The sequence below is a fragment of the Fopius arisanus genome, unplaced genomic scaffold, assembly GCF_000806365.1.
Source record: "Fopius arisanus strain USDA-PBARC FA_bdor unplaced genomic scaffold, ASM80636v1 scaffold00062, whole genome shotgun sequence".
Classification (NCBI taxonomy): Eukaryota; Metazoa; Arthropoda; class Insecta; order Hymenoptera; family Braconidae; genus Fopius; species Fopius arisanus.
In genome coordinates this window covers 1-26,652 of record NW_011887801.1, presented here as the reverse complement: position 1 = coordinate 26,652, position 26,652 = coordinate 1, and the positions used below count along the sequence as shown (strand labels likewise).

The 26,652-nt window shown below is 41.3% G+C and overlaps 5 protein-coding genes and 9 non-coding genes across 14 annotated transcripts; 8 read left to right on the top strand and 6 right to left on the bottom strand.

Annotated features, from left to right (window-relative positions):
• Nucleotides 1–1,374: 1,374 nt before the first annotated feature.
• TRNAY-GUA (transfer RNA tyrosine (anticodon GUA)) lies at nucleotides 1,375–1,469 on the bottom strand. The gene is made up of 2 exons: nucleotides 1,433–1,469; nucleotides 1,375–1,410 (listed from the first exon to the last, which is right to left on the bottom strand). It is a non-coding gene; the product is annotated as a tRNA-Tyr (tRNA).
• A 74-nt stretch (nucleotides 1,470–1,543) lies between these two features.
• TRNAY-GUA (transfer RNA tyrosine (anticodon GUA)) lies at nucleotides 1,544–1,638 on the bottom strand. The gene is made up of 2 exons: nucleotides 1,602–1,638; nucleotides 1,544–1,579 (listed from the first exon to the last, which is right to left on the bottom strand). It is a non-coding gene; the product is annotated as a tRNA-Tyr (tRNA).
• Nucleotides 1,639–1,712: 74 nt separating this feature from the next.
• On the bottom strand, nucleotides 1,713–1,807 carry TRNAY-GUA (transfer RNA tyrosine (anticodon GUA)). The gene is made up of 2 exons: nucleotides 1,771–1,807; nucleotides 1,713–1,748 (listed from the first exon to the last, which is right to left on the bottom strand). It is a non-coding gene; the product is annotated as a tRNA-Tyr (tRNA).
• Nucleotides 1,808–8,916: 7,109 nt separating this feature from the next.
• On the top strand, nucleotides 8,917–9,010 carry TRNAY-GUA (transfer RNA tyrosine (anticodon GUA)). The gene is made up of 2 exons: nucleotides 8,917–8,953; nucleotides 8,975–9,010. It is a non-coding gene; the product is annotated as a tRNA-Tyr (tRNA).
• A 1,698-nt stretch (nucleotides 9,011–10,708) lies between these two features.
• Nucleotides 10,709–10,781, top strand: TRNAF-GAA (transfer RNA phenylalanine (anticodon GAA)). Its single transcript has one exon. It is a non-coding gene; the product is annotated as a tRNA-Phe (tRNA).
• A 71-nt stretch (nucleotides 10,782–10,852) lies between these two features.
• Nucleotides 10,853–10,925, top strand: TRNAF-GAA (transfer RNA phenylalanine (anticodon GAA)). Its single transcript has one exon. It is a non-coding gene; the product is annotated as a tRNA-Phe (tRNA).
• A 372-nt stretch (nucleotides 10,926–11,297) lies between these two features.
• On the top strand, nucleotides 11,298–11,370 carry TRNAF-GAA (transfer RNA phenylalanine (anticodon GAA)). Its single transcript has one exon. It is a non-coding gene; the product is annotated as a tRNA-Phe (tRNA).
• Nucleotides 11,304–17,209, bottom strand: LOC105268838 (uncharacterized). The gene is made up of 9 exons (XM_011308686.1): nucleotides 17,135–17,209; nucleotides 16,482–16,530; nucleotides 14,799–14,896; nucleotides 14,658–14,735; nucleotides 13,604–13,736; nucleotides 13,362–13,546; nucleotides 12,283–12,408; nucleotides 12,036–12,218; nucleotides 11,304–11,690 (listed from the first exon to the last, which is right to left on the bottom strand). Exons 1-9 carry the CDS (start codon nucleotides 17,207–17,209, stop codon nucleotides 11,439–11,441), a joined length of 1,179 nt encoding a protein of 392 aa, XP_011306988.1. The 3' UTR covers nucleotides 11,304–11,438.
• TRNAQ-UUG (transfer RNA glutamine (anticodon UUG)) lies at nucleotides 11,914–11,985 on the top strand. The gene has a single exon. It is a non-coding gene; the product is annotated as a tRNA-Gln (tRNA).
• A 297-nt stretch (nucleotides 17,210–17,506) lies between the features above and the next one.
• Nucleotides 17,507–17,578, top strand: TRNAG-UCC (transfer RNA glycine (anticodon UCC)). The gene has a single exon. It is a non-coding gene; the product is annotated as a tRNA-Gly (tRNA).
• Nucleotides 17,579–17,769: 191 nt separating this feature from the next.
• LOC105268836 (zinc finger protein 660-like) lies at nucleotides 17,770–19,570 on the top strand. The gene is made up of 2 exons (XM_011308684.1): nucleotides 17,770–18,000; nucleotides 18,216–19,570. The coding sequence occupies exons 1-2, from the start codon at nucleotides 17,866–17,868 to the stop codon at nucleotides 19,548–19,550; spliced, it is 1,470 nt and encodes a 489-aa protein (XP_011306986.1). The 5' UTR covers nucleotides 17,770–17,865; the 3' UTR covers nucleotides 19,551–19,570.
• LOC105268837 (SUMO-specific isopeptidase USPL1) lies at nucleotides 19,551–21,629 on the bottom strand. Its single transcript, XM_011308685.1, has 4 exons — nucleotides 21,563–21,629; nucleotides 21,436–21,479; nucleotides 21,232–21,337; nucleotides 19,551–21,050 (listed from the first exon to the last, which is right to left on the bottom strand). Exons 3-4 carry the CDS (start codon nucleotides 21,334–21,336, stop codon nucleotides 20,097–20,099), a joined length of 1,059 nt encoding a protein of 352 aa, XP_011306987.1. The 5' UTR covers nucleotide 21,337; nucleotides 21,436–21,479; nucleotides 21,563–21,629; the 3' UTR covers nucleotides 19,551–20,096.
• Nucleotides 21,630–21,885: 256 nt separating this feature from the next.
• Cby (Chibby) lies at nucleotides 21,886–22,618 on the top strand. Its single transcript, XM_011308682.1, has 3 exons — nucleotides 21,886–22,237; nucleotides 22,310–22,425; nucleotides 22,516–22,618. Exons 1-3 carry the CDS (start codon nucleotides 22,039–22,041, stop codon nucleotides 22,597–22,599), a joined length of 399 nt encoding a protein of 132 aa, XP_011306984.1. The 5' UTR covers nucleotides 21,886–22,038; the 3' UTR covers nucleotides 22,600–22,618.
• Nucleotides 22,373–26,053, bottom strand: Top3alpha (topoisomerase 3-alpha). The gene has a single exon (XM_011308683.1). It carries the CDS (start codon nucleotides 25,851–25,853, stop codon nucleotides 22,701–22,703), a length of 3,153 nt encoding a protein of 1,050 aa, XP_011306985.1. The 5' UTR covers nucleotides 25,854–26,053; the 3' UTR covers nucleotides 22,373–22,700.
• Nucleotides 26,054–26,652: the final 599 nt, after the last annotated feature.

The following is a 26,652-nucleotide window of genomic DNA, read 5'->3' as shown; positions in this document are numbered from 1 at the left end:
GTATTCACATCCCGATCGGAGATATCACATATGCAAATGTACTCGGGGATAAAAAAAGGAAGAAAAAGTAAAAATAATGAAAGCTGCAATTGCCGACGGACATCATCGTCCAGACAAATGATTATTGACTCCTCGATTAGAATCAAAAAAAGGGCCCCAAGCTGAAAGTTAATTCACGGGCTTCTGTTTTTCAGAAATTTACATAGCCTCGAGCTGACTCGATTTACTCTCCGTGTATGTAGCTCAAGGATTGTGTACTCATCGCTGCTGCACCATTTTCTCTGTTTGACCAATGATTTTCCCCCGTCTATAATTTTTTTCTCGTCTGCAAACATAAAACACCAGTGCGATCAATATTGAGCCGATGAATGAAGACATCGGCACGTGTTTCGTGCATTCGCAATCGATTATAATCGAAAGACAGCCGATCGCGATAAGGGCGTACAGCCCTTAATGTCCCCGAGTGCACCTCATCTTCATGCTCATCCCTTTATGCGCATTAAATTTATGCGGCGAATGAAAATAAAAATAGAGAAATGAAAAGTTGGCAACATACGTAGCAGAGGCTACTGCATTTGAGTTTCATTATGCCAAGGGAACGGGCGTGGTCCTCGACGCACGCACCGACAATAACTTTTGAAGTCGCATAAACCAGCCGCAACGTCTCACTTAATGAGCGGCTTGATTACCCCCACCCCTATTAAAAAAAAGGGGTAGCGCGAGAGACTCCAGCCCACCCTAACGCCAAACGCGTTATTTAGCGATGGATTTACGACCGAAGATTGTGCGCAAATGAACGCACGTATATGGTCATATAAAGTCTTCCGCTTTATTTTTTCGCTTTCTGTTCGTCTGCGGACCTTTTTTTTTCATCCCTGTTGCATATGCTGACGCGATTATCACCATCGCGCATTCAGGATTAATCTGGAGTCAGTTTTTGCTGAGACTGTAATTGATCTCAAGTGGATTATTTTAGTCTCACGGTTGAAACCTTCGGATGTGAGATGATGTGAGGACGAGTCGTATATCATCTTTCTTTATGATGATTGTCTCTGTCAACGGCGACCTGTCGATATTACCCGAGGGGTCATAAAGAGTCGGGTTCAATTAGAGGTCTCAACTGTTTTGAAATTGTTATCATGTACAGGCGTAACGAGATAAATTGTTAATTCAGCGCTCGCGGCAATGTGCAATATATTTTGGGTTATCGAATTGTGACCTCGCGGTTTTGATAAATTTTCAATGTACATTTGTACTAGCTGCGTTTAGACAGGAATGGATTGCTAGACTGATGAGGGAGGTCTGGGGATTTTATTTTTTATTTGAAATGGCGAATTTTTAATGAGACTTTTAGGGGCAAGTTGCAAAAAGGAATCCTTCGAGCCGGATTTGAACCAGCGACCTATGGATGTCTTTTAACAATCCCTTACAACTACAGTCCACCGCTCTACCAACTGAGCTATCGAAGGCTGTTGTTTAATTCCATCGCAAGTCTTTTGACTTTCTTATTGATGAAATTATTGTCAAAACATCAAAAAATTGTTCCTTCGAGCCGGATTTGAACCAGCGACCTATGGATGTCTTTTAACAATCCCTTACAACTACAGTCCACCGCTCTACCAACTGAGCTATCGAAGGCTGTTGTTTAATTCCATCGCAAGTCTTTTGACTTTCTTATTGATGAAATTATTGTCAAAACATCAAAAAATTGTTCCTTCGAGCCGGATTTGAACCAGCGACCTATGGATGTCTTTTAACAATCACTTACAACTACAGTCCACCGCTCTACCAACTGAGCTATCGAAGGCTGTTGAAAGCATTTCAACATTTTCAGCTCCTGTGGTCACCACTGGCCCAAAAAGAGGTCAACCTGCAGTCGTAAACCGGTCTCACATTAATCGCTGAAAACTGAACCGAATTTTTTCAGCCATTCAATTATTGACATGAAATTATCACATCTCCATTCATAGAATCATGAGAGCCTAGACACCTGTCCCCCAGGTATATAAGGAGGAAAAATTTACGATGGTGAAGAGCACCACCGACAAAGGCCCATCGCTCGCGACGGACACGTGCCCAATTCCCGAAACACCTCACCATCAGCCCCAGCTCCACGTCAAACCTCAGGTATCAACATCGATATTAACAAACATATTATTTTTTTTTCTCGTCCACCGATGGAGCAGATGCTTCGGGCGTACCAATCGTCGGCAGAACTAACGAGCCATTAACTGCCCGCGTAACTCGATATTAATGTCCATTACCTGTAGAATTGTCCCCCAGAATGAATATCTAATGGACATATCCAACTTTACAGCACCACCACAATCACCGGGCAAATGATTTATGCCCGTTGTACGTCTATACCACGTCATTGAGGCCAGAGTGCTCCACAATTCAACAGCAGAACGTCTCATTTTTCTGTTTATAATTTATGGATTATCTCGAGAGAGAAGGAGGGAAGACGCGTGGCCCGATCATAATCAATATTGGACATCAAATGTGTACCTTGTAATTACCCGAAGGGCCCGTAGCATCGAGCGACAGGCATATACACATGGATGCAGTCATCACAAGACACATAAGTCTCATCGTGTGTCCAATGGTATCAACCCATCCCACAAAAACGGCAGATGTATCATACACACGATCGGTGGGTCTGAAAAGCAAACGACGCAGCACATGCCTCTCACTCCTCTTTATTCTCATTCCTTTTCCCCATTTCGTTTATTTTGATTTTCTCCTGACTATTCCTTTAATGATTACCGGCTTTTCTGGGCGATATCTCTCTCTCTCTCTCGACTAGTCCAAACCCTTTTTCGATTCCCACCCACGATTAATCATCCTCGTCATTCTCCCCCTGGAACACCGTGGCGATATCGAGTTATTGCTTGTCCCACTTGACGTTTATAAATTGTCCGTATTAATTGAGCCGTTGGCCACGAGGTGTAAAACAAATGTATCATACAAATGCACTCGCTCTATCATAATTAATTGCCGGGTAATTATCGAGAATTGTGAAAAAATAAACGCGCGATGCATTAAATTTTTCACTCTGTATTCCCACCGTAATTGCACATTTTATTATTTATTGCTGAATTTTTGATGATCATTAATGTAATCGTTAATGATGGAAAGATCATCTTCAGTTTTTTTTAGGAGTTTATGGTATTAATGCACCTCCACTTTGCTTTTTTATTCGCGGATGAAATGCCTGCTGGTAACATTAATTGAAACGACAACATTTTGAGACATGACTGACAGCATCAACGCTTCTTGAAGGGACAGGTGGTATCGTATGACATTTTCGGTTTTTGCACTCGTAACTTATTTCCACCGTGCATTACGAGGTGGATTGCCCGGTATTTCTGATGCTGCATACCATATCAATATATAATGAAAGAAAAGGGGAGAATATACACCGATGATCCCTCCGCCACATACGATCCTAATTGTTATTGCCCCTTGGAATAACTGCCCAGTGCTTTACGACGGTGTCCGATATGCACCTCAGGCATGGTAATTGTTATGTTTGAAAAGAGAAAGGGATAACCGTGGACAGAGGAGGAATTGAGAATTTAAATGTGTGAACACGTCGTAAATAAAACAAACGACGAGAAGAATAAAGAATAATTTTTAAATTCGGGGATTTTGCGTTATAATTTTTTGAAAATCGTCATAAGCGCCCAAAGTGGAATCAAAAATCGAACAGACGTCACTTACTCCAACGAAAAATTGAATCAAATACCATAAAATACATACACCACGACATAAGCGATAATTACAGCGCAATTTAACAGGAAATAATGAGGTGAACTTGCCTTGAGCTGTGGGCAAAAAGCGACTTATACGCAGGTGCGGCCACCCCGGTCTCCTTTATTCATCGTATGTGCCTTTGCGTATCTTTTCTCGAGTAAAATGCCACTGAAGTTACTTTTATTTAGGTGGAAATACCGCGGTAACGTAAGCAACGCAAATGGCGAAGCGGACGTGCCGACGTTGAGTTGTAGTCTAAAAAAAAAAAACATTGTTCAAAGGTAAGTTAGTGGCCAACTTAATTGCTAAAGCGATTCGCAGTCCGTAACACGGCATTTACCATTTTTTTTTATCGTCTGCGTTTTGCTTTTTTGCCCCACCCCGTGTGTCTTCGTATCCCCTTCGGTGCGAGGGGATGTGCAAAAAAAATTGGAGGCACGCGCTGGATTTTCCCGAAAAGGAGCGCTTTTCTTTTGAGAACAATGATGGAAAAAAAAATTAGGGGGGAAGGGGGGCAGCTTCCTCGCAGCACGATGACTTTCGCACCCCGGGGATGACGTACGGGTCTGACCCAGCGTGTGGTCACATATTTCTACCATATTTCATATTATTATTTTTATTTTTTCATCTTCTCTCTCTGTCGTGGGCCCCTGGATTGGATTTAAGGTCGCTGAGCACCAAACACGGTGCCGCCCGCGAATAAATATTTGAATTACAATCTGTGCCGCTCGTAAAAACGTCGTCACTTTTAAAGAATGCCTCTTTCACACATACGCTCGTAATTATTTGTCTCAGAGGGGGTGAAAAATCAAATTGGAAATACGATATTGTCCATTGAAACCGAGGTGGCTGTCTGCATAAACGTAAATTAAGGTAATTCATTAATAATCGAGTGAATATCAGCCAGACAACAATTTTTAGGTTTCAACTATTCAGCGCACGGATGAATATAATCAGTAAAAATTACGGAACATGAATTCCCTCACCGACTATAACGGAAATGATTAAGAAAATTTAAGATAATTTTTATTAAATATTGTAATTATCAACAATTCGTCAAAAAACTTGAAAAACCTATGATTTTGACTAAAAGGGGAATCTTCAATTGACAAAACGAAAATTTTTGAAAACCTCCTATTGACGCCAGAAAAAATCACTTGGAGGAATTCCTCTGTAATAATCTCAATCATCATCACCTGAAATGAATAGCCTCGAAAATTATATATTAACGCCAGGTGTTTGATGGCCTGGGTTCGATCGATCGATCTTCGTTGCCGTGAGTGGCTCGTTTGCGATGTCCAATCGAACGATTTAACAACAACACAAGGGCGCTATCGATGTTGACGTGAAAACGGATAAAGGGTGTCATGCAAATTCGATCGGGACGATTAAAGCCGATGCTTATTAACCGCCACACCAATTTGCGACACCGAGATCGTTTAAATCGATGCATAATGAGCACAACCCGATTGTCAAAGGGGATGAAATTTTTCATCAAGACACCAGCACTCGCCCTCACATTTAAGGACTGCATTACATTACTGTACAATCATTTCGACGGTTTTTTTTTCCTCATTAACGGAAACACGTCAGATTGAGTAACGGATAAATTTATGTTATTCCGTTCATTGTATCGGTTGTATTTTTCTCATTCGAATTTAAACCCGAAATCGGCCAGTTGATACGAGATATGCCAGCAGAAAAGGAGATACAAGGGACTTACACGTCGTGCAGCGCCACCTGCTGCACCTCTGCACCTCTGCACGTCTGCACGTCTGCACGTCTGCACGTCTGCACGTCTGCACCTACTGTGCGCGCGCACAAACGTATTTTTGTCCAGTTTTTTTTTCCCCAGTTGTTTCCGTTCTTCCGTGAAAATTACTGTCCCCACGCGCATATTTCCATTTCCCCCTGACAGATTGACTGAAAAATTGCTATTCCGGATGAAAATAAATTTGCATTATCTGATTAATGATTAACACAACTACATTCATGGATTTTTTTTCGAATCATTTAATTTACCTCGTTATCTTGTCCTTGAGGATTATTTGCGTGATAGAATCAGAGAAGTTTTCCGTAATTTTTTTGCGATTTATTGCGGGAGAGAAAGTCGTGGTGGGGATTAGTAGCGAAATTTTATTAGAGATTTATTGGTTTTTGATATGTGAAATCTCTAGTTCGGGGAAGAGAGTCAATGAGGGCTGGGAAAGTGGAATGATACATAATTGGAGCTGTTATAGGAACCCGTTTCTTCCAACTCCATGAAAACCTCGTGATCCTCTTCTCCCGGAGGCCCCCAAATCCTCGTGTACTCTGACATTCGCGTGTTTTACGCACTTTTATCGAGTCTGACGATCGTCGCGGTCACACATCGTCTACTCGTGATAAAAAAAAGGGCCTTCAGGCTGGAAGAGACCACTCCTCCAAAACTCTTTGATGTGCGAAAAGTATTCCAGTGAGTCACTTGGAATATTTCCCTGTACTTCAGCAAAGAGGGATTGCTTTTCATTCGTGCTGTTGGGCAATTAAGTTTTTTTCCGAATATTCGACATGCAAATTTTTCCTGGTGTATCCTCTCTAGCTCCACTCACATGAATAAATACACTCGTTTGGAATAATGATTCTGAAAAAAAATCAATGGAAACTGTGAATTTTAGTTGGATTATTCCCCGGAAATGAGTAAAATGATGAAACACAAATTCCTTGGGTTGTAATCTGGCACCAATTTATCTATTCCGAATCTGCAAAGAGCACCTGTTACCTGTTCAAGAGCTCATTTCACATCCTAAATTAGCACAAATCGTGTACAGCTAGACTCTCATAATTTAGTTGTGAAAGCATGAAATATTTTATGACAATGCGAGATAGCTGAGCATTATATACGCGATCGCACTGATGGATTGTTCTGCCTATACAACCGAGCGTGCATTATTTCCAAGAGATATGCTTTGAATGTGTCACCAAATGCGATACACAGAGGGTATATAAATCCATACCGCGAGAAAATGAATAAATAAAAAGAGTATTTACAAAAAAAAAAAACCTGGAAATGGGAGAATATGCCATTGATGTTAAATTGCCTGTTTGCACAAAGGATGTTCAAACGAAGTCGATCGAAGTACATATTTACGTATGTATATATTTTGCATCGTCAGCGCTGTGATGGACGTTCCTGTCAATTTTTGTGGTTGAAAATAAGAGTAATGAGTACAATAAAGAATATCAAGTGAAAGAACCTCGAAAAATGGGAATACTGGAGACTTTTCAGACGGTACAACCCCGGAAATCTCTCCCCACTCTTTTAACCCACAAAAGTCCAGCAAAACCCATGCCGGAAGTGGGGAAAAAGGGCGGGAATTATGACGGTGCCACCCCCTTAATTCCCCCCCAAACAAAACGCGATTTAATTCAATCGCAATCAGAGCCCCTGCAAAAAAAAACGAAACATTCAAATACTTTAATTAAATGCTAAATTGATCATCTAATAACGAGAGTGAAAATAAAAAGGGGGAGAAACAATTGCAACGACCGATGATTCCCCGGTATTCCGTGGCTTCCGGTGAATCCTCTCTTTTCCTTCATTTTGATATCTCTCTCTCTCTCTCCCTCTCTCTCCCGATTACTTCACGCATAGAGGCCTATGTATCACTGGAATAGTTCGAAAAAGGGAGAAAAATAATGAATATGAGAAAATGAGAAGCGAAAGGAAAGGGAAAAACACCCGGGGATAGCCGACCAGTGCGCTAGGTCACATTTGATCCTATCGTTATTTTAATAACCGGTTATACGCCCACTACGAATGCATTTCAGACGACATAAACGCTCGGTGAGATAGTCGGTGTGTGATAGCAAATTTACCTGCATGGCTCGTCAACTCCCTTGAATTCTAATGTGATCGGTAAAAATGACACAATCGGACGTGAAAATTAATAACAAAAATTCACCGCATCACCCATCATTCTGTTAAATAATTATTTCAATCGACTGAAATATTCTCACGTCACGATAATCAACTTTTCACATGTTGAGAAACTTGATTCCAATGGGAGGTTGAGAGAAAAAAAAAATCACATTGAGTGAAAATGTTCGTACTTTATTTATCCCATCAGAAAACATAAATGCATATAAACCGGGATATAATTACCGTAGCGATCAAACTGTCAGGCACCGAGAGAAACTTTGACGATAAACTCTCCAACGTATGAACTAAGAACCTTTCGATGCCCCTGTTTGGAAACTGTTTGACCGAACTTTCCGGCATACAACTAGGTACAGCTAATATGTGCCCTTAATAACTCTCATACCATATGTACCGGATTGAGTTGATAATTGCATGGATGGCTCTTGCTGATTTCACGTGCTGTAACTACCCGCTGAGAGCTGTAGCTCACACTGGGCAAAATAAATTATCCCAAATGTACTCCGGGTAATGTGGAAGCCAGTGTAAGTGTCAATTCAAATGAAAAAGTGTAATATACCTCTCGTGACGAAATTCCTCGTTATGAAGAGGATATAATGGATTTTTTCTATATTTTCGTGCCGTCAGAATAAAGAGCGTGCAAAATCCGGGGATCACTATTATATTTACAGGTTTCAAGAGTCTCATTAGATTTTACAGTGCCGAGTACTTTGTGATCCCGAATTTTTTACACTTCAGCATTGAAGATTAAATATAAATTATGCAAATGGAGTGAAGAAGCTGCAATAAAAAATATCTGCGATGGAAAATCGCCACGCTTCCTTCGTCGTTCTTACGGTTTTGGAATAAATAATTAAGAATTACAAGGCATGATAATCGGTGGTAGGCACAACTTCCGGTTTTGCATTGAAGCGCAAGAGATGGAGTGAATGATGAGTCGTAATTAATTCAGCATTATCATTTTTCTCATGCAAAACAAGTGTACATGATTCTGGCGCCGATGTTGAGTTGTGGCTGTCGTTGGAGGAATTCGTGAGGAACGGTATTCCGCCTTTTTAATTACTTGAAAAATTATCAATGGGCGTTGAAAGTTCTGTATTTGATTTCTTCCACACACAACCTCATTATGGTAATTGTGAATTTTTCTCTTTTAATTGCACCAGGGATAATTTCATGCTTCTGTGGTTAGTAAAATCAGAGAGAGAGTATGAATGATTTATTTTTCTTACCGTATATAGTTCCCTTCGATAGCTCAGTTGGTAGAGCGGTGGACTGTAGTTGGTTTGATTCAAAGTGGACATCCATAGGTCGCTGGTTCAAATCCGGCTCGAAGGAATTTATTTTTTTTTTGTTTCATTTGTAATTATCAGCTAAAACTCATGAATTTTAATGGGTGTAATACTCATTACACGTGCAAACGATATGGTGTAAATTGCGTTTTAAGTGTGGAATAAATGAGTTATCTTTATACTGCGATTCATCATTTGCGGGAGGCATTGACGGGTTTCACAGGATACTGTTCAGACTTTCAGATCTTCGACGACCGATCGCTATCAAGCGATTTTTTTTAGTTTTTCTAGATTTTTTTGAGAGGTTGTAAAAGAGGGAAGTCATAATGTCTTTGACATTATTTGGCCACCCGGAATCAACGGCAACATCTGCCTGAGACGGGCTACAAGCCCCGACGGATCATTAACTCCCGTGGAATTTCGCGAATAATTATGTCTCATTATCCCAGCTGCAGGACAATTAGTGCATCACAGGTGTGGGGTTGATATATGAAAATTCTAATTTGATCATTTCTCATCTATTACTTTCATAATGAGAAAATAAAAATATTAACGCGTTGTTTTTCATAAAAATCGCTCGACTGATTGGAAACAAGTCAAGTTAGTGTACCACGAATGTCTTCCTTTATGGCAATGTTTATGATACCACTGGATGGAATTCAAGCTGCTATTAATCACGAAAGTGTAGTCGTTTGTATTTAATTGGGCCTTACATCTCAATTATTAATGCGGTCGCTCCACTCGTTGACTATCAAAACTGCGTGGAAATTATGTTAACACAACAACCGGTAGAAGTACAACTTATTTACCCAAGAAATCATCGCGTTTTACCAACCACAGATAATGAATATTGATGGGAATATAAAAATGGGCTATTAAACGGATTCTCAAATGCCTTGCAATCACGCTAAAATCATTAATAATCAACAAATCCAGGAAGCATTCCCTAAAACGTTCTCCAAATGGATTATAATTACGTCGAACTATCTTCTTCATATAAAAAAAACGTTGAAACATTGAATTTTGAACCCGGGGAAAACCCCGAAATCGTGAACTTGCACTTTTTTTCTGCACAGTAAAAAAAACGGCGAAGCGAGTTTGACTAGAACAACTCCCACGGACGAAATGATGGAGCGTCCAGGACAGTGGAGTGCCTGAAGGAGTTCCTCATTTCAGAAAAATGTAAAGAGGGCAATAAAAGGGAAGAATGTTTGTTGTGAGAAGCACTGCACCACGGACCATAGGATAGGTGCACATTTCTGTTTCGGGCTGAGGCTGGCTGACAGTGCCCATTCACTAGCTTTCGCTCCGGACAGCACAATGAGGCCAATTACTTTAATTGCAGTTTCAGACCCGGGTGGATGCGAAAGCTCCCAGCCAACCAGGTACCAGCAGGAAGTTTGAAATAAACGACGCAATACAATCGTCGTTTTGCCCTCACCTCTCACCTCCACCCTTTTCCATATTCTGTAATGCGATTCTTCCGCTAATTTTTTTCATTCGATTAATAACGAAATGGTAGTAGTAACTCATCAATAATTACTTAGAATAGAATTTGTCACACATGAGAAATGACCCGGGATTGGCCCATGGCTGGCCCGGCATTGGGTCAAGCTTGACCCACTCCTCGTCTCCTACCAGAGAGCCCCAGAGATTTTCTAAAAAAATTAGCCGCGATTCCTGACTTTATCTTGAAACATAGCTTTCTCACCACTTGAACAGCATTCCGTGCTTCTATAGCATCGCCGAAATAGCTCAGCTGGGAGAGCGTTAGACTGAAGATCTAAATGTCCCCGGTTCGATCCCGGGTTTCGGCAATTTTTTTTTTCAATCCTCTCAAGCAATACTGACCAATAGTTAGACATTATCATCTGTAGAACATATATTCGCCGAAATAGCTCAGCTGGGAGAGCGTTAGACTGAAGATCTAAATGTCCCCGGTTCGATCCCGGGTTTCGGCAATTTTTTTTTTCAATCCTCTCAAGCAGTACTGCCCAATAAGACAGATATTATCATCGTTAATCTAAGATCGTTGTGGTCAAAATAGCGATTTTTTTTTCTACTCTCATTTTCCTTTCTTGCCCCTTCAACCACCCGCAACTTATAGGGTTTTTTTTCTACAAACATTTTCCCTATTGTAAATCTTTTCCCATACACCCATACACATAATGTTAACTGTTAGTTAATTCAAACCACTCATGTAAACTTAGATATAAAAGCCTAGCGGCTGGTGGCCTGGTCTTATCAAACATCATGTACTAAAAGAATATGTAGATACTGTACATATATTGTAAAAAGAAAGACTTAATAAACATTTTATAACATAATGTAATGCCGAAATAGCTCAGCTGGGAGAGCGTTAGACTGAAGATCTAAATGTCCCCGGTTCGATCCCGGGTTTCGGCAATCAATTTTTTTACACCTTTTTACCAGTCTGGGTATCCATCCGATCAACAAGATAATTCTCATTCGGTTTATGGTTTCATGGAATGCAGGGAACGATTTGAAAGTTTAGAGTATTTTATGTTTGAGGCATTACTGCCTCGTTTCCTTGGTGCTGGTCTTGTGGAGCAGCAGGACGTCAAACTCTTTGACGAGCCATCGAAGCAAGACAGACCGACAGTTTGCTGTGATCGCTCTATCGTTAGTTTTTCAGGTAATGCTCCCATCAAAAGTGTTGTTATGCAATAGAACGCCACGATTAACACGATTAAAACTGCTGCGATCTGGTAGTCAATTGCCGAGTTAAGGAGATGTATTGCTTCATACCTAGACTTATCAGTAAAATATTCACTCGGATTAAACTTATCGTCTATGTAACCCGATACCTCGAGCCAGAAAATTCCATACACCTGAATAAATTAGAATCAATTAACTTCAATATTCATCACACGTTCATTACAGAACGTAAAGTTTTGTCGGATTTTTTTTCGTCACTAATACGAATATGGTCCCATGGTGTAATGGTTAGCACTCTGGACTTTGAATCCAGCGATCCGAGTTCAAATCTCGGTGGGACCTTTTAATTTTTTGCCAAAAATCCAGATGATCACCAGTGAATCAAAGGATACGACAATACCGAGGATGTGGATGGGACTGTTTCCGAATCCAGGAAAAGGCAGTACAACCACATTGCACATGTGTATGTACTCATTGATTGGCTCTAGGTTGCCGAGAGGTTGCGACGTCCATCCTTCATCGCAGATGCACAGTCCAGTGTGTCTGTCATTATAACCATGATGACAAAGTGCATTCTAAATTTTTAATCAACCTTCGTGACATATTCTGAAACGCATAATCATATTAGTAATAACTAACTCTAATTTTAGGTGCTGGCTCCGATCGCCAAGAGACTTCTATTCTCCCTCCACTCAACGATTGGATTTCAGTTTGAGTCACTGAAGTTTCCATATTACGACAAGAATTGTTGACGGCGTCATACACCTGATGAGTCAACGTAAAACTCGAAATTCATTGAATTCTATTCATACCGACAAGTGTTGGGTTATTAATAACAGATGACCCAAATGATCAATTACGATAGACCATTTAATAGAGAATTCGTTGTCAGCATTGATGCGCCTGGAACAATTGATACTATAAGAAGTTCCATGAATTGTCACGTTATGCTACCTAGTCTTAAAGAGAAGAAAAGAAGTAGAATGGGATTTGTTAGATAGCCGGAGCGCAAAAGCTTGCCAACTTTTATCAGCCCAAGCTGCTAGCCTTCCATCCGTCATCATTAGCCTGCCGTAAATTATGAGAGTGTAACGTACATTCGTGGCTGAGCGCTGTGGCCACTGCTGTATTAAAGGTATAACATTTTAAATATACCTATATATTCACTCAGTGTTTTCTGAAGTCGGTGGTTTGCGCGTGGCAACATTTCAAACAAATGCAGCCACGCGAGCCGATTATTTATTTCGATGGGATAACAATTTTTCCCCTAATGTGGAAACACAAAAGGACCAAATCCAAAAAAAAAAACAAAGGGGATAATAATCAGTGATACGAGCCGGGTATATGCAAGTAACCAGAGATGAAAATAATGAGAACGATGTCAAGGTGGAAGGCAAAAATCACCATAAATTAAATTGAATAAATCGTGATGCGAGCACGACTGATCCTCACTATTATGTGGGACCGGTAATACACTTGGATAAAGTGGCGCACGCCACATTGCATGCCAGTTGCGTATATCACGGAAAAGAAAACCAAGACGTACTCTCACAACATTACGCATTAGCACCTATCCTCTATTAGTAGCTACTGTATAACCCTATAAGACACTTCCGGTATTTGAGAACTGAGACTAATCGTTTCAGCACACCGCGGACAAATTAACTCATTACATAAAAAATTTCTACAATATCAATCTGCATTGTACATCAACTTACCAAATCGGGGAGTTCCTTGTTGGCATCGGCGATGCATATTGGCACGGATTGACACATCTGTAGTTCACGATTGAAGTAACTCCGTTTTCCATTGTACTTCACTTGACAGTTCACTGGATGACACGCGTCCAACGGATCTTGATCGGGACTTTGACATTCTCTTACATCAACAGCATCATAATATTCTAAACATTTCAGTAACAGTCAATCCCTCTGAAGCGTTCCCTAAAAGATCAAATCACCTGCAAGAACACTGGGATTTTTTCCCGTCACCATGGTATTGAAATGAATTTTTCTCCTAACTTCCTCAACCTCGTCACCATCATTCCCAAACGAGAGACTAACTGCACACTCACCTCGTCGCTCGTGGAGATACTAAAAAGAATATAATAATTGATAAACCATCTCGTCTCCCCAGGATTGCCATCAGATTGAACATAATGATGAAAATTAAAGAGAAATTATGTACTTCCCTGGCATCACAATGATGGCAAGAGCATGGGAAGAATACGATAGAGGAAAAACATTGGGGCAGAGTACGATATTTGCGAGGTAGATCGTCAATAGTGATTACAGAGATAAAACGCAAAAAAAACCGGCTCGTTATAACAGCGCAGACGATACAATGCCGATAACAAGATTTCCAATGTCCATCATTAAATGATTTCGAATTGATCAAGAAGAAATTGATGAAGCCCTCATCAAATCGTTGATACTCTACACCTTAATTCGAACTCATCCCGAAATGCCAAAATTAGCAACAGGAAAATTATCATGGATGGATATCATCAAGACGGACGAAACGGCCTTAAGGAAACTGTCGGTGGGGAGAAAGCGTTTTAGCTAAAAAAAAAAAATAGTCATAAATCATGATGGCGGCGAGCTAAGCTATCGCAGTATTGGTGAGTTGAAGATTGCGAGCGTACAGTGAAATTTAAGTGTAAATGTGAAACTGAGGTGGTATGTAGCGGCGGTCCCCGAGGGGTGGGAGGGTACAGCAGTGTTTAGTGATAATATGTTTTGAGGGGGATTTAGGAGGTGGGGAAGGGGACAACACACGATGGTAGTGGCAGAAATACACCGAGCGAGTATGCTGGTTGGTTCATGTCGGCTCCGCCCCATCAGGATCACGATAACGACCACTATTATATTACTCCCACGCGACAGACTACTGCCACCCCCTTGGAACAAGGGGGGGCCCCCACGAGGCCACCAGAGTGGGCAGCAATTCTCATAATTGTTTCAAATTTTCATCATCCAAGATTCGTCCTTGAGTGCGAGATAAGGAGGGCTTACTAAAGTTGGCCAGATGAGGGTCACATTTCTGATCCCTTGAGCCTCAACTGCCACCACGTCACCAATCAGCTGAATATGCTGAAAATCATTGATCGATTATCCTCGAGTATTTATCGATTGTCTGACTATTCTTTCACTCACCTCGCACTCAATATCATCAATAGTTACAATCTCGCAACAGCCTATCATGCGACTGGCAACCGCAACTTCCTGCTTCCCCTCGTTCACTAATTCGACAACTGCAATTCATATCGATTGAATTACTATTGAGTCATACGTGTATCAAAACAAATTGATGTAATTTTGTATTTCATCGACTTGGCAATTTGTCCCGACGGATAGCAGACCCATGGTTGAATGCTGTAAATATTTCTCAATAGGTTGACCAGAATACGACATTCGTCTCTCAGGAGCGAGGGACAGGAAGCGACTAATCCGTTTGGCTCTCGAAAAACACTTGAGTAGAAAGGGGAGAGATCCGAGCAAGGAGAAAAAAATAGAAGGATAAACTCTGCTGTCCGTCAACTTGTGCATCGCACACGTGGGCTTGGCCCTCAGTTTGGACAATAATTACACTGCGATATAAAACCCAACAATCTCTCGGACGCATCAGAAGCCTAAACATCACCTGCTCTCCGCTGTCATTCGTAAAACGTATAAGGAGACCAGAAAAATGTGTGTAACAAAAAATGAAGAGGAGTAAGTGAGATGAAAATCATCTCAGGAATTTGCCACGATTATCGGCAAAAGTTGCCGGTGGATTATATATTAATTAGCTGCAGCTGTTTACCCAACAACGAAGTTCGATTCAACAGTGGGTAATCACTGGTGCTTTCTTTTAGAACAGAACTGTGTAGAGACAGAACGTGTATCGTCAAACCCAACTACCCTAATCGGAAAGAACACTCGGATTAATATATAATTCAGCGTTGCACGAGGGGAAAGTCATTGCATCGACAGAGTTACCTCTGTATGTGCTTTTTACACGAGCACTGACTTTACGTCTAACGGACATAGATCAAAGTCTCTCTGATAGTTATGCTTGCTACCACGGTAATCAGTGATAACCGCAGATTACGAGAACTTGACGGTAATACACTGCACATTACGAAAACTCCATTCTTTCAGATCCTTCAGACGGAAGAAGTGGATGACACCGGATTTTTTCACTGTTTGACCGGATCTTTGGTGCACGTGGCAATTTTTCGGGCTTTTCGACAAGTTCATTGAATTTTTAACCCTAAGAGTGGCTTCGCGCACGCTGAAGAACGAAACAAAACTGGCGTTTGGCCTGTTTCAGTGTTGTTACCGACAATCTGGTGTAGCGCGGGATGCCAACCTCGGATTGCGTGTTATAGCCATTGCACGGGGTATTCCGTGTGCGTCGTGATCGAAGCTTCTTCGTGATTGTCGTGGATCTCGTGACGGATGGTAACCGACCAACCCTCTCACTGAATTTTTAGATGCGTTTTTAAAGAGTCTGTGTCAAGGAGGTCGTTGGATTTTGATTAATCGGTGCAGAATTCGGATATATCGGACACCAATTGAAGCTACTGAAAGATTAATGAATACTATTGCTTCTTAATGGCGCCAGAAACGCGAAAGTTTCTCGTCCGCCGTAATAGTGAAGGCTGGAGTATTCGAACTATGACTCTTCCAGGAACAAATTCCAGAAACTCATAAAAAGAACGCAGAAAAGGTTACATTACGCTTCTCAGAACAATGTCCAAATTAACTGCAACATTTGAAATGTGTAAAAATGGCAAACAAATGTTCGACGTGTTAGAATATCATGCAAAGATCGAAAAATGTCTCAATACTCACAGAAGATCATTCCGACATCCAATCTATCGATGCTCCTGACACCAGAATTCTGCAATATTAAAATACAAAGTGGATTAAAAATACGGTGCAAATTACGGGTGCGAATTTTGTTTCATTGTAATCACTAACACGTCGAAGACATTTTTTGGATAATAATACGAAAAACGGGGTAAACCAGAGACTGCGGTGTACACTGAGACGGGAGGGGCCCCCGATTCGTTATACCCGGTATAGACACTACTCTCCGTGGGGCAATTTACGTGTCAGACTTGTCAGGGTGTAATTTGACTGATAGAGGCCCTGGCGAAACGTGACCGAGACACAAAAGCGACGGGGGTATATGTATCTTTTTTTTTCTCATTTATTTCCAACTTTCAGCTTTTTTGCGTTTATTTGGTTTCGATGGTAGATAATTGCGACCGAAAAAACCGCTTGATTTCGAAATATCGGTATTTTAATGCGTTGGAATAATGCGACCCACCGGTCCCGTGAGCGCCGGGGAGTTTTTTTTTGCGGTTTGAGGGAGAGTATTTAATGCGCCAAGTCCAAGGGCTTTTTGTGAAATTTTCGGCAATTTTTTTTCCAGATTGTGGTCAACTTTTTTTTTTATTTTCTAATTGTGGAATGTGTCGGGATGAGGGGCTTCTACTCACTGTAACTCTTATGCTCGCGTTGGCAGAGGATGCAATGACAATTGTCAGGATGATGGATGAAGTCATGATATTCATGTTCCTTTGGAAAGGTTATTTCGAGAGGTTGAGAGGTCGTGGAGTTTGTCTGGAGTTCGGTTTTTGTTTCAGAAGGGAGGATCAACTTCAGGTTGACAAAGACCCGTTTAATGGCTCCATAGATTTGTGGGGATATTCCAATCAATTGCACCGGTATTCCGGTAGTTCGGTGAACATTATAATCTGCATCCTCAGAGCTTTTACCTCGGATTCTGAGTCCAGCACGAATCCAAATTTCGGTTTGATACTGTTCGTGGATATCTCCTCAGCAGCATGATTTCAATTCAATGACACAATGCGATGGTGGTGTAATGGTCAGCATAGTTGCCTTCCAAGCAGTTGATCCGGGTTCGATTCCCGGCCATCGCACATTTTTTGCAATTATTTAACTTGAATCGAGAAAGTACCCCTCGACCTGAAGGACTTCCTGGAAAATTGACAAAATTTTTATGCAGATTCTTACAAGATTTTCAAAATCAATACTTATAGTAAAATGGAGTAGTTCAAAATCTCTTCGCTACGGCAGCAATGGCGCCATGAGTACAGCGGCATATAAAAACAATATCCATATTGTCAACACCTTCACCGTTTTGTTATGAAGGAAATTTATTACATAAACCGTATTTTAATTGATAATCGAATGGATTGAGTAGTTAATGATGGGTGGAACTGATAATAGTTGTCGGCTGTGTCTCGGCGATTTCGACGATAATTTATTATCAATATTTTCAAATTCCATCAGCGATGGACCTTCGCTCTCTACCAAGATCATGATCTGCTTATCTCTTCCGGTAAATGTATTTCAATTTTTTCATTGCATAAAAAATAAGAATGCACGTTAATTTCTTACTAGAAGAACGTATTTCCGCGTTCATAACGAAAGCGTCCAGGTTAAGGGCGATTTGACTCGATCGATAAAGAAATGAAAGTAGCTTGGTATAGACCAGGCAAACGTATAAAAAATTTCAGTAATATAATTGATTTTTTTGAATTGATGAATTTACAGATTGAGCCTGATAATTCATTTTCTACAAAAATCTGTCAAGATTGCCACCAAGAAATCTCACGTTTCTACGACTTCAGGGATAAATGCCTCAGAACTCATTATAACTTATCCCGAATTCGCGAAAGTTGCAATAATTCCGAAAGCTGTCTCATCAATACAAAAACTGGGGATTCATCAGCATCGGATAGTGAACGTGTAATAAATCAAGAAGTTGGCTCTCCACAGCCATTACTTCCATCATCAAGTGAGATCAAGCAGGACCAGACTATTCCCCTTAAACCAGAATCTCAGAATACGATTTACGAATACAAATGTCTCCACTGCAACAGTTTATTTCCCGACTTGGATGCAGCATCGGTGCACTGCATGCAGTGCAGTGATGCGCCTCAAGGGATCGACCTCTCATCAGAAAATGTCAATCTAAAGAACCAAACACCAGACAATGGAGATCTCAAAGACAGCATTCAATCTGGTCCTGAAGAATCAGCTCCACCACCATCGAAACCACCTCCAAGAGCAAAAAAAAACAATAAAGTTGAATGCTCAGAGTGCAGTCATAAATTCTTGAATGCATCTCTCTTGAAACGTCACATGTCAGTGCACACTGGAGAGCGTCCATTCACCTGCGAGACCTGCAACAGAAAATTCTCACAGCTGGGACAATTGAATTTTCACCGAAAATTCCACGTGAACCCCCGATACCGCTGCCAAGTCTGCGAAAAACCCTTCCTTCGTCCCAGCGACATAGAAAAACACATGAGAACGCATACAGGTGAGAAACCGTTTGCCTGCAAAATCTGCGACAAATCTTTCGCCCAATTGGTAGCTCTGAAGCTGCACGAGAGAGTTCACACTGGTGACAAGCCCTATGTCTGTGAAATTTGTGGGAAAAAATTCTCGCAAAAAGCGAATAAAACAAAACATTTGAAAATTCATAAGGAGGGGATGAAGCCCCACACTTGTGGAGTCTGTGGACGAAGTTTTCATGAGCATGAGGAAATGGTACTGCACAGGGCGGGACATGGGGGTGGAAAACCGAGGAAATGTGATCATTGTGATGAGAGGTTCAGGAAACTGTCGGAATTGACTGATCATGTTAGGAGGTATCACACCTTTGAGAGACCTCACAAATGTGCTTTTTGTTCTAAGGCATTTTACTCTCTGTATAATCTCAAACAACATGTCATGATTCATACCGGTCAGAAACCATTTCCCTGTGGATTATGTCAATTGAAGTTCACGCAGAAAGGAAATTTAATGAAGCATTATGAGAGAAAGCATAAAACCACTGGGCCAATATCAGAAGACAATGATAACATTAAAAATGATACGTAAATCACTAGTTGATAACATTAAGAATTGATTATTTTTTCTATCAGTTCTTTCAATTTCTGTTATTGAAAAAATATAAAACCCCGCAGGACTGATCGTGAAGGCGAAATAATTCATAACAATATTTATTTACACACGTCTCACACGTTTCAACTACGGAAAAGTAGAATTTCTCGTAAACTGATAATCTATTTACTAGAATTGAATACTGATCTCAAGCCTGTGGAGTGGGTTAAAAATACTCATGTAAATATTTGATGTAAATAGTAATGAAGCTCGTAATTAAAAATTGTGGAAAGCTGAATGATGCACTCAATCTCCTCACACTCACTGAATTAGTCTCATTGGAAAAATACAGTGTACAAAATTCTTAGATTTCTATTCCCTGAAACACTCAGAGAGCCCCACTCTCATTTTGTACAATTTACCTAACTCAATTTTAGTAGGGCAGAAATTCACGAAGGAATGAAAAAAAACTTAAGATAATTCCTTCGCGATTCCTGAGTTACTGTATTCCAATTTCCAATAAAAAATTGATCAACTTTTAAATTACATCAGCATTGACTTGAGCCAGTCGTCATCAATTTCCTGAGTCACATTTTGGCAATTCTCCATCAATAATTCCTCAAAAATCCCATTGAGGCTCCCTTGACCAGAATTATCCATGGCACTATTTCCTCCCTCTAAGTTCATTAGTTCTAGGTAATTATCCGATTGCAGAGTATTGTTCTCTGCTATTTGATCCGAAAAATCGTAATTTTTTTTTACAGTAATTTTTTCATCAATTTCGTTTGAGACTTTGGAAGTCGTCTTTGGTACGTCAGATATTAAATTAAAATTTTCCAAATTGCTAGTTTGAAGTATCATGGTCCCTTGAGTAGCCGTTACACTTCTAGGAATCTCACAATTAACTTTTGACGGACTAATTTCCATTGCAGGCATTTCTAAATTATGTAATAACTCCTCTTTCACTTCGATCTTGACTAAATTGTTGGGAATAGTCTCGATACATCTAATCATAGGGACAGGTTTCATTTTTCTCTTGAGAATTCGAGGCTTAGGATCTTTTTTTATAGGTTTACCATTGCACGAGGGCGATCCTCTCCCCTGTTGGATCGTTACAGTTGCAATTTTTCCCACTGGAACTGAACTATCAATATCAAATATACTCGAGACTGAGGTGTTCTCGTTGAGCGTCTGACAATTCTCGTTTTTGATCGAATGAATTGGGAGGACTGTTCCAGACCTATAGATCGGGCTTACTTTACCGGTGAAAGGATACGTGATTGGACTTGATGAATTCAAATTATCGATTTTTCCACTATCCTTGGAAGAGCTCTCGTTGCTGGGAGTCACGGGAGGTGTGTAGACCCCCAATTCAGTGGAGATCGATGTGGATTCCTTATTTTTACAAGATCCAGTCCTTGGAATGTATTTTGTCGATAGTTCCTCGATCCTCCTCGGAGTGAACCTGAATTCCTCGTAGCCGAAGGGCCAGGGGCACTGAAAAAGGAATAAAAACGTGATTCTTGCTGGAACACAATGAATTTGTTGACAATATCATCAATTATCTCATGGATAAATAATTTTCCTTGTACTTTTGAAGTATTTCCACACATTGTGGTCACGACATGGCGAAAATTGAAAAAATACATTTTTCAAAGTAATAAAAAAATCCACTCACCTTTTCTTCTTCGCACAGCCAAACTGCCTCAACATAATTCAACTGTACAGCCCTTATTTTTTTGTAGCTACCCACTTTACGACACAATGGACAGTACTCATCCATCCTAGAACACAAAAATAAATGAATAATTGTATAGATGCTCTTTTGTGTTCAGGTTAAGAATGAGGTACGTTGGGGTATCGTTTGAGATAAAATACGTACTTGTATCGTGTGTCAGGTGGCCACACTCAAGTGTCGGGTGATCCCTTAAAAATTACAATATATTCATTATTCTTTGTGGTTTTTCTGATACTGTAAATTCTCGGGAAATTGTTTATACTAATTTTACCGGTTTAATGATGACCGCATGTTCAAATGAATAAACACCATTGAGGGGTTACACGGCCATATTGAATTATTTCGCACTTCGGGGGTTTTCGGGGCAGCTCGAGAACTTCCGGAATATACTGGGATTCAATTCTTCATTCTGTTATTTAATTTCATGAGGATTTAATCAATTTATTATTTTGTCTCTGAAGAAATTTTCATTAAAATTCACATGATTCATCTTTTTATAATCGAAAATCCTGTTTTCGTCATGATTTTTTATTTTCGTGGCAGGATATGAACCGGAAGTCGATATTAGCGACGCTACGCTGGAAATCGGAATACTTTCAACGTTTTTGTTGTGTTTTCAAGGAATTCTACTTGTGTTTATAAACAAGCTCATGTCAGAAACCACCTCTGTGTTTAGAATTATTCGTTTGTGAGTGGACAATTACTCAATTGTGATAAGGTGTGGAAAGCATTGGTCTGTGAAAGTTTATGTTGATGAATAAAATGCCGTTTTTCACGAATAAATTCTCTCCGAAAAAAACACCGATTAGAAAAGCATCAATATCACTGGCTAATAAGGATTTGAGCCCTAAAAGAATTGAGAGAGAACTTGGATCGGATATTGGGTCGATTAGGATTCGATTGGGGGAACAGGAAGCGACATTCGATGGCGGCAATTGGATTCCTGGTAAATTATTCACAGCTGAATATTGTTCATCTCCTTACTATTGTTATTAATTCAATACAAAATTTATCACAGAAACTGGAAAAGTAGGGGGTACCTTCAGAGAGAATGAGAAATTGAAAAAAGAAGTTCGACGACTTGAAGAAGAAAATAATTTATTGAAGATAAAATTCGATCTGCTCCTAGATATGGTAAGAAGTTCCCGACGTTCCCGAAATCCGTCCTCCTCGAGACACCAAAGTCAATAAATAAAATATCGACTTCGTAAACCATTTTTACAGATCACAGAGACAACAGTTGAAGCAGAGCACCAAAAAGGCGAAATCGACACTCTCAAGAAACAACTATCGCGATTTCGAAAATAATTATCAACAATTATCACAATTTTTCTTGATTAAGGCACTGGGCGTATAAAAATGTGATATAAAATTACTCTCTGTACAAATAATAAACTACTAAATATGGACTAGTGATGTGAATTGGCATTTTCCGGACAAGTCCTCTTCGTGTGACCCTCAACCCCACAGACACCACATTTTCTCTTGACACCGGTTCCACCTCTGCCACCTCGTCCACCCCTGCCACCTCTTGCTCCTCTTCCGCCTCTTCCGCCACCCCCTCCTCCGCCACCGAATCCCCCAGAATTATTCGTCCCATCGTCATCAGCCCACTCAAAAAATTTACAAGAACTCCCCATCCCCTGAGGACAGCCCCAGAACTGTCTCCCTTGATTAGGCCCCTCTTTCCTGACAGTCAGTTTCTTCGCTGGCTCTCCACACTGACACCGAGGGGCATTATCATCCCCTTGACGTTGATTTCCGTCACCACCTTGTGGGGCAGGGTCCCAGTCGTCGATTCTTCTCGCATTATTACTCACTCTGGGTGGTGGTGGTGCTTGATTTCTTTGATCAGCCTGTCCATGATCTCCATCGTCAGCCCAGAGGAAGAAGTCACAGCCAGTGCCTTGAGGTTTGGAGCATTTGTAGAATAGTCTCCCTTGGTTCGGCCCGTCCTTTCGTACAGTGAGTTGCAGTGCTGGCTGATGACAATTGCATACGAAGGAGGAAGAGTTGTCTCGGGAGGTGCTGGCCGATCTGGGAGCTGCAACTCTGGGTTTCTTGGAGCCTGGGGGATCAGGCCCCTCGTCATTAGTGCGTTTTTTATTTCTGGGATTTTCTGGGGGTCTTCTGGGCCCCTGGGGGTTTGGAGGACGTGGAGGTGGAAGTCTTGGTGCAAGCCGAGTGTTTTCGTTTGACAATCTTGCAGGGGCACTTGATGCAGATTCCTGCGTAGATCTTTGACTGGTCCCATATCCACTGTCTGGAAGACCAGCTCCCCTCCTGATACAGGCCTCTCGAATTCCCATGATCTCATTGAACATCTGATTACAACCCCCAATACACGTCTCCACTTCATTGCCCAGTAATAGAATAGCACCAGGTCGAATTTTCACCTTCAACTTCCTGAAACCCTGACACCTGTTACAGGTGTTTGGAAGAACTTCCACTGCAGTCACACTATCGGGGAACCAAATGGCATTGTTGCAGCCTGGAAACCCCATGCAACCAATGTACTTTCCCATCCCTTGTCGTTTGTCCTTCAGAGTCATGTTGCATCCACATTTGGGGCATTTGAATACCGTCACCTCCTCAGGAGGCTCTGTCATCTCCAGCTCAGGAGCATTACTCGGCCTCTCGTCCAGATACTCAGACAGGGCTGTGTCAATTAAATTCGCACGATTCAGTGCAACTCTGAAGACCTCTCTGTATTTATTGACTTGAGTCTGTAAAACTTCCTGGGGTGTTTTTTGCCCCTCGCAGATCAGTTTCAAGTCGTTCTCAAGCTCAGCCCTGAGGTTGGGCTTCGACATCTGGAATCCCATGTTGTCGTATCCCATCACCAGACCAATGCCCAATTTTCCAGGTATGAGATATTGGTTATCTCGCATACCCACGTATTCACGTGATTTTATCGTGTCGATGTGCTCGGCGTGGGTTGCATCAGTGCCGATTCCATGTTTATCCATAAGTGCAATTAAATCGGCTTCTGTTAGGAGGTTCGGAGGAGAGGTATTCTCCTCGACCATTGATATGTCCGTGGGCCTGAAGACCTGCTGCTCCTCATAAAGATGAATCTCCTTGGCATTCCACCTCTCGTAAATATAGACATCCAGATAATTTTTCGCAATGATCTGCAGTCCATTTGTCGTGAATTTTTCGCCAGCAATATCAATGTCAACAGTCGTCTCAAATCCCTCAGCATTTTTCGAGATGCAGGCAAGAAAATGCCTCACCACAAACTCATAGACTCTCGCCTCATTCCCCTGGAGTGAATCGCTGAATTTTGTGGGATGAATGGGGGGATGGGCCTGATCACTTTTCTTTCCTTGTCGAGGGGTAATTCCATCATTGAGTACTCGTTGAGCAAAATTCCCCCACTCGGGATGATTCATCTGCTGTTCCACGAGGGGTTGAAGGTTCAACCCCTGTGGAAAAATATTGGTTTCAGTTCTTGGATAACTGATAAGCCCCTGGGTGTACAGTCTCTCCGCAATTTTCATCGTCTCCTTAGCATTCATTCGCAGCTTCCGCGACCCCTGCTTCTCCAACTCCACAGTATCCAGCGGCACTGGACGCCATTTACTCTTAGGTTTCGTCGTGATCTTCTCTACTTTAGCGTCTGGATTCTCCAGGCACATGTCCAGAAACACCTGGCATGGAATTTTCTCGAATAATCTGTGCCTAGCCCAGCGGAAGTCGACGTTTATGTTGTCATGATTGTCGCTGACCTTGAGCTTCCAGTAAGGCTCGGATTTGAATCGCTCGATGGCCAGAAATCTCTCGACGACAAATCCCAGAGTTGGAAACTGACAGCTTCCGTAACTTATCAACATCTCGGCGAGGGTACGAGGGAAGACTTTCTGCAGGCGCATGGTTTGAAATCGAGTGAAGGCTGCCCCTATTCGGAGGTCCAGTTCTGAACGAACGTCCACTGCATCACTTACTTGTTTGTTCGGCTCCCCCAGGGTTTGGATCGCTCGATTTATCGATGTTGCTGTGATCTCGGAGAATTTAGCCCTATAAATTCTGATATTCGGCTTGACAGCCTGACACACTTGGATGATCTCATATCCAATATTTTCTCCTTCTCTATCACAATCGGTCCAGATGATCAGAGCCCCGCAGGTTCTCACTTCCCTTTCGATTGTATTTTTTATCTTCACGTAATTATCGTCTAAACATTGTTTTGCTACAGGTGCATCGAAAAGCGAGAGAGGATGACATCCGTGCCACTTTCTGTATGATCCCAAAAATTCGTGATTTAATAAATGGCCCGAGACCGAGGTCATCACCATCTTGCAGTTCTGATTCCATAAATTACACTCGAATTCGTAGATTTTGTTGAATTTTGATAAGCCTTCTCTTCGTCTCGATGCACCTCTGGATAACAACCCAGCGATATTCTTAGCTGCATCATTTTTCTCAGCAACATTCAACACCTTCATAACTTCCTCTGAACACTTTCTCTCACAATTTGAGGGATTGAGGTGAAATCCCCTGGCGTATCCCTCAAAATTTTTTCTGATTCTCAGACAAATTCTGAATAATCGAAACCGCATACTTCCTTTAGAGGTTAAGCCATGATTGTCTCCGATTTTCAACAGGACAGTTCATAAACATCTTTAGAGAAACACTCATTAGTTCATCGAAGCAATTAGGGTGATCTTTGAAAATCACAGATTTGTTATTAAATTCTACTCGTGTTTAAGATGTCAACAATATTTGGCGGTCTTTCACTCAAACAAAAAAGGTCATTTGAGTAGAGGTCTAGGATCAAAGAGGATGGACTAAAGTAGAGGCTCAGTTCTGGGGGTTTTAGTGACCCGCATTTAGTGACTCGCATCCTAGTACCTCACCTCAAGAGAGAGAGGGCGAAACGCGGAGAGCTGAGGTGTCTACCCAGAGATTATAGGGGAGATTGCTAACGCCAATGGCGAAGCTATAACCGCGAACTTTCCTAGCGGTACCGGCGGAACTAATTTTGCGGGTGTACCTGTGAATCAAACAGGTCGCGAGGGCAAGAGTGTCGGTAATTTGCGGAGGGCGTGGGTATAGATAAAGCAGAGTGCGAGCCCGAGAGTGGCGATAATTCGGAAAGACCAGCAAACGCGAGTGTCGATAATTCCAGGAGTGGGGATATGAGAGACAAGAGACAACCGAAGGACGGAATGAAAAAAATGAATTCACATTTATAAATGCGAAAAATTGTTCAACAAATTGGGGAAAAATTATCTCGTAAATGTATACTCAAACCTTATATAGTTTATTAGCGCAAAAATAAGGTCATATTCGTTTATATCTCGTCGAGACGCATCGATTCCATGTATCGAAAAGTCGATTTTCGCGATTTTTTTTTTT

Coding starts and splice junctions, on each gene's coding strand:
- Top3alpha (XM_011308683.1), bottom strand. CDS start 25,853: ATGCGGTTTCGATTATTCAGAATTTGTCTGAGAATCAGAAAAAATTTT.
- Cby (XM_011308682.1), top strand. CDS start 22,039: ATGTTGATGAATAAAATGCCGTTTTTCACGAATAAATTCTCTCCGAAA. Junction 22,238..22,309: donor TGGCGGCAATTGGATTCCTG/GTAAATTATTCA, acceptor AATTTATCACAG/AAACTGGAAAAGTAGGGGGT. Junction 22,426..22,515: donor TCGATCTGCTCCTAGATATG/GTAAGAAGTTCC, acceptor CCATTTTTACAG/ATCACAGAGACAACAGTTGA.
- LOC105268836 (XM_011308684.1), top strand. CDS start 17,866: ATGATGGGTGGAACTGATAATAGTTGTCGGCTGTGTCTCGGCGATTTC. Junction 18,001..18,215: donor TGATCTGCTTATCTCTTCCG/GTAAATGTATTT, acceptor ATGAATTTACAG/ATTGAGCCTGATAATTCATT.
- LOC105268838 (XM_011308686.1), bottom strand. CDS start 17,209: ATGAATATCATGACTTCATCCATCATCCTGACAATTGTCATTGCATCC. Junction 16,531..17,134: donor ACGCGAGCATAAGAGTTACA/GTGAGTAGAAGC, acceptor TTAATATTGCAG/AATTCTGGTGTCAGGAGCAT. Junction 14,897..16,481: donor GGATGTCGGAATGATCTTCT/GTGAGTATTGAG, acceptor TATGAATTGCAG/TTGTCGAATTAGTGAACGAG.
- LOC105268837 (XM_011308685.1), bottom strand. CDS start 21,336: ATGGATGAGTACTGTCCATTGTGTCGTAAAGTGGGTAGCTACAAAAAA. Junction 21,051..21,231: donor GGCTGTGCGAAGAAGAAAAG/GTGAGTGGATTT, acceptor TTCCTTTTTCAG/TGCCCCTGGCCCTTCGGCTA.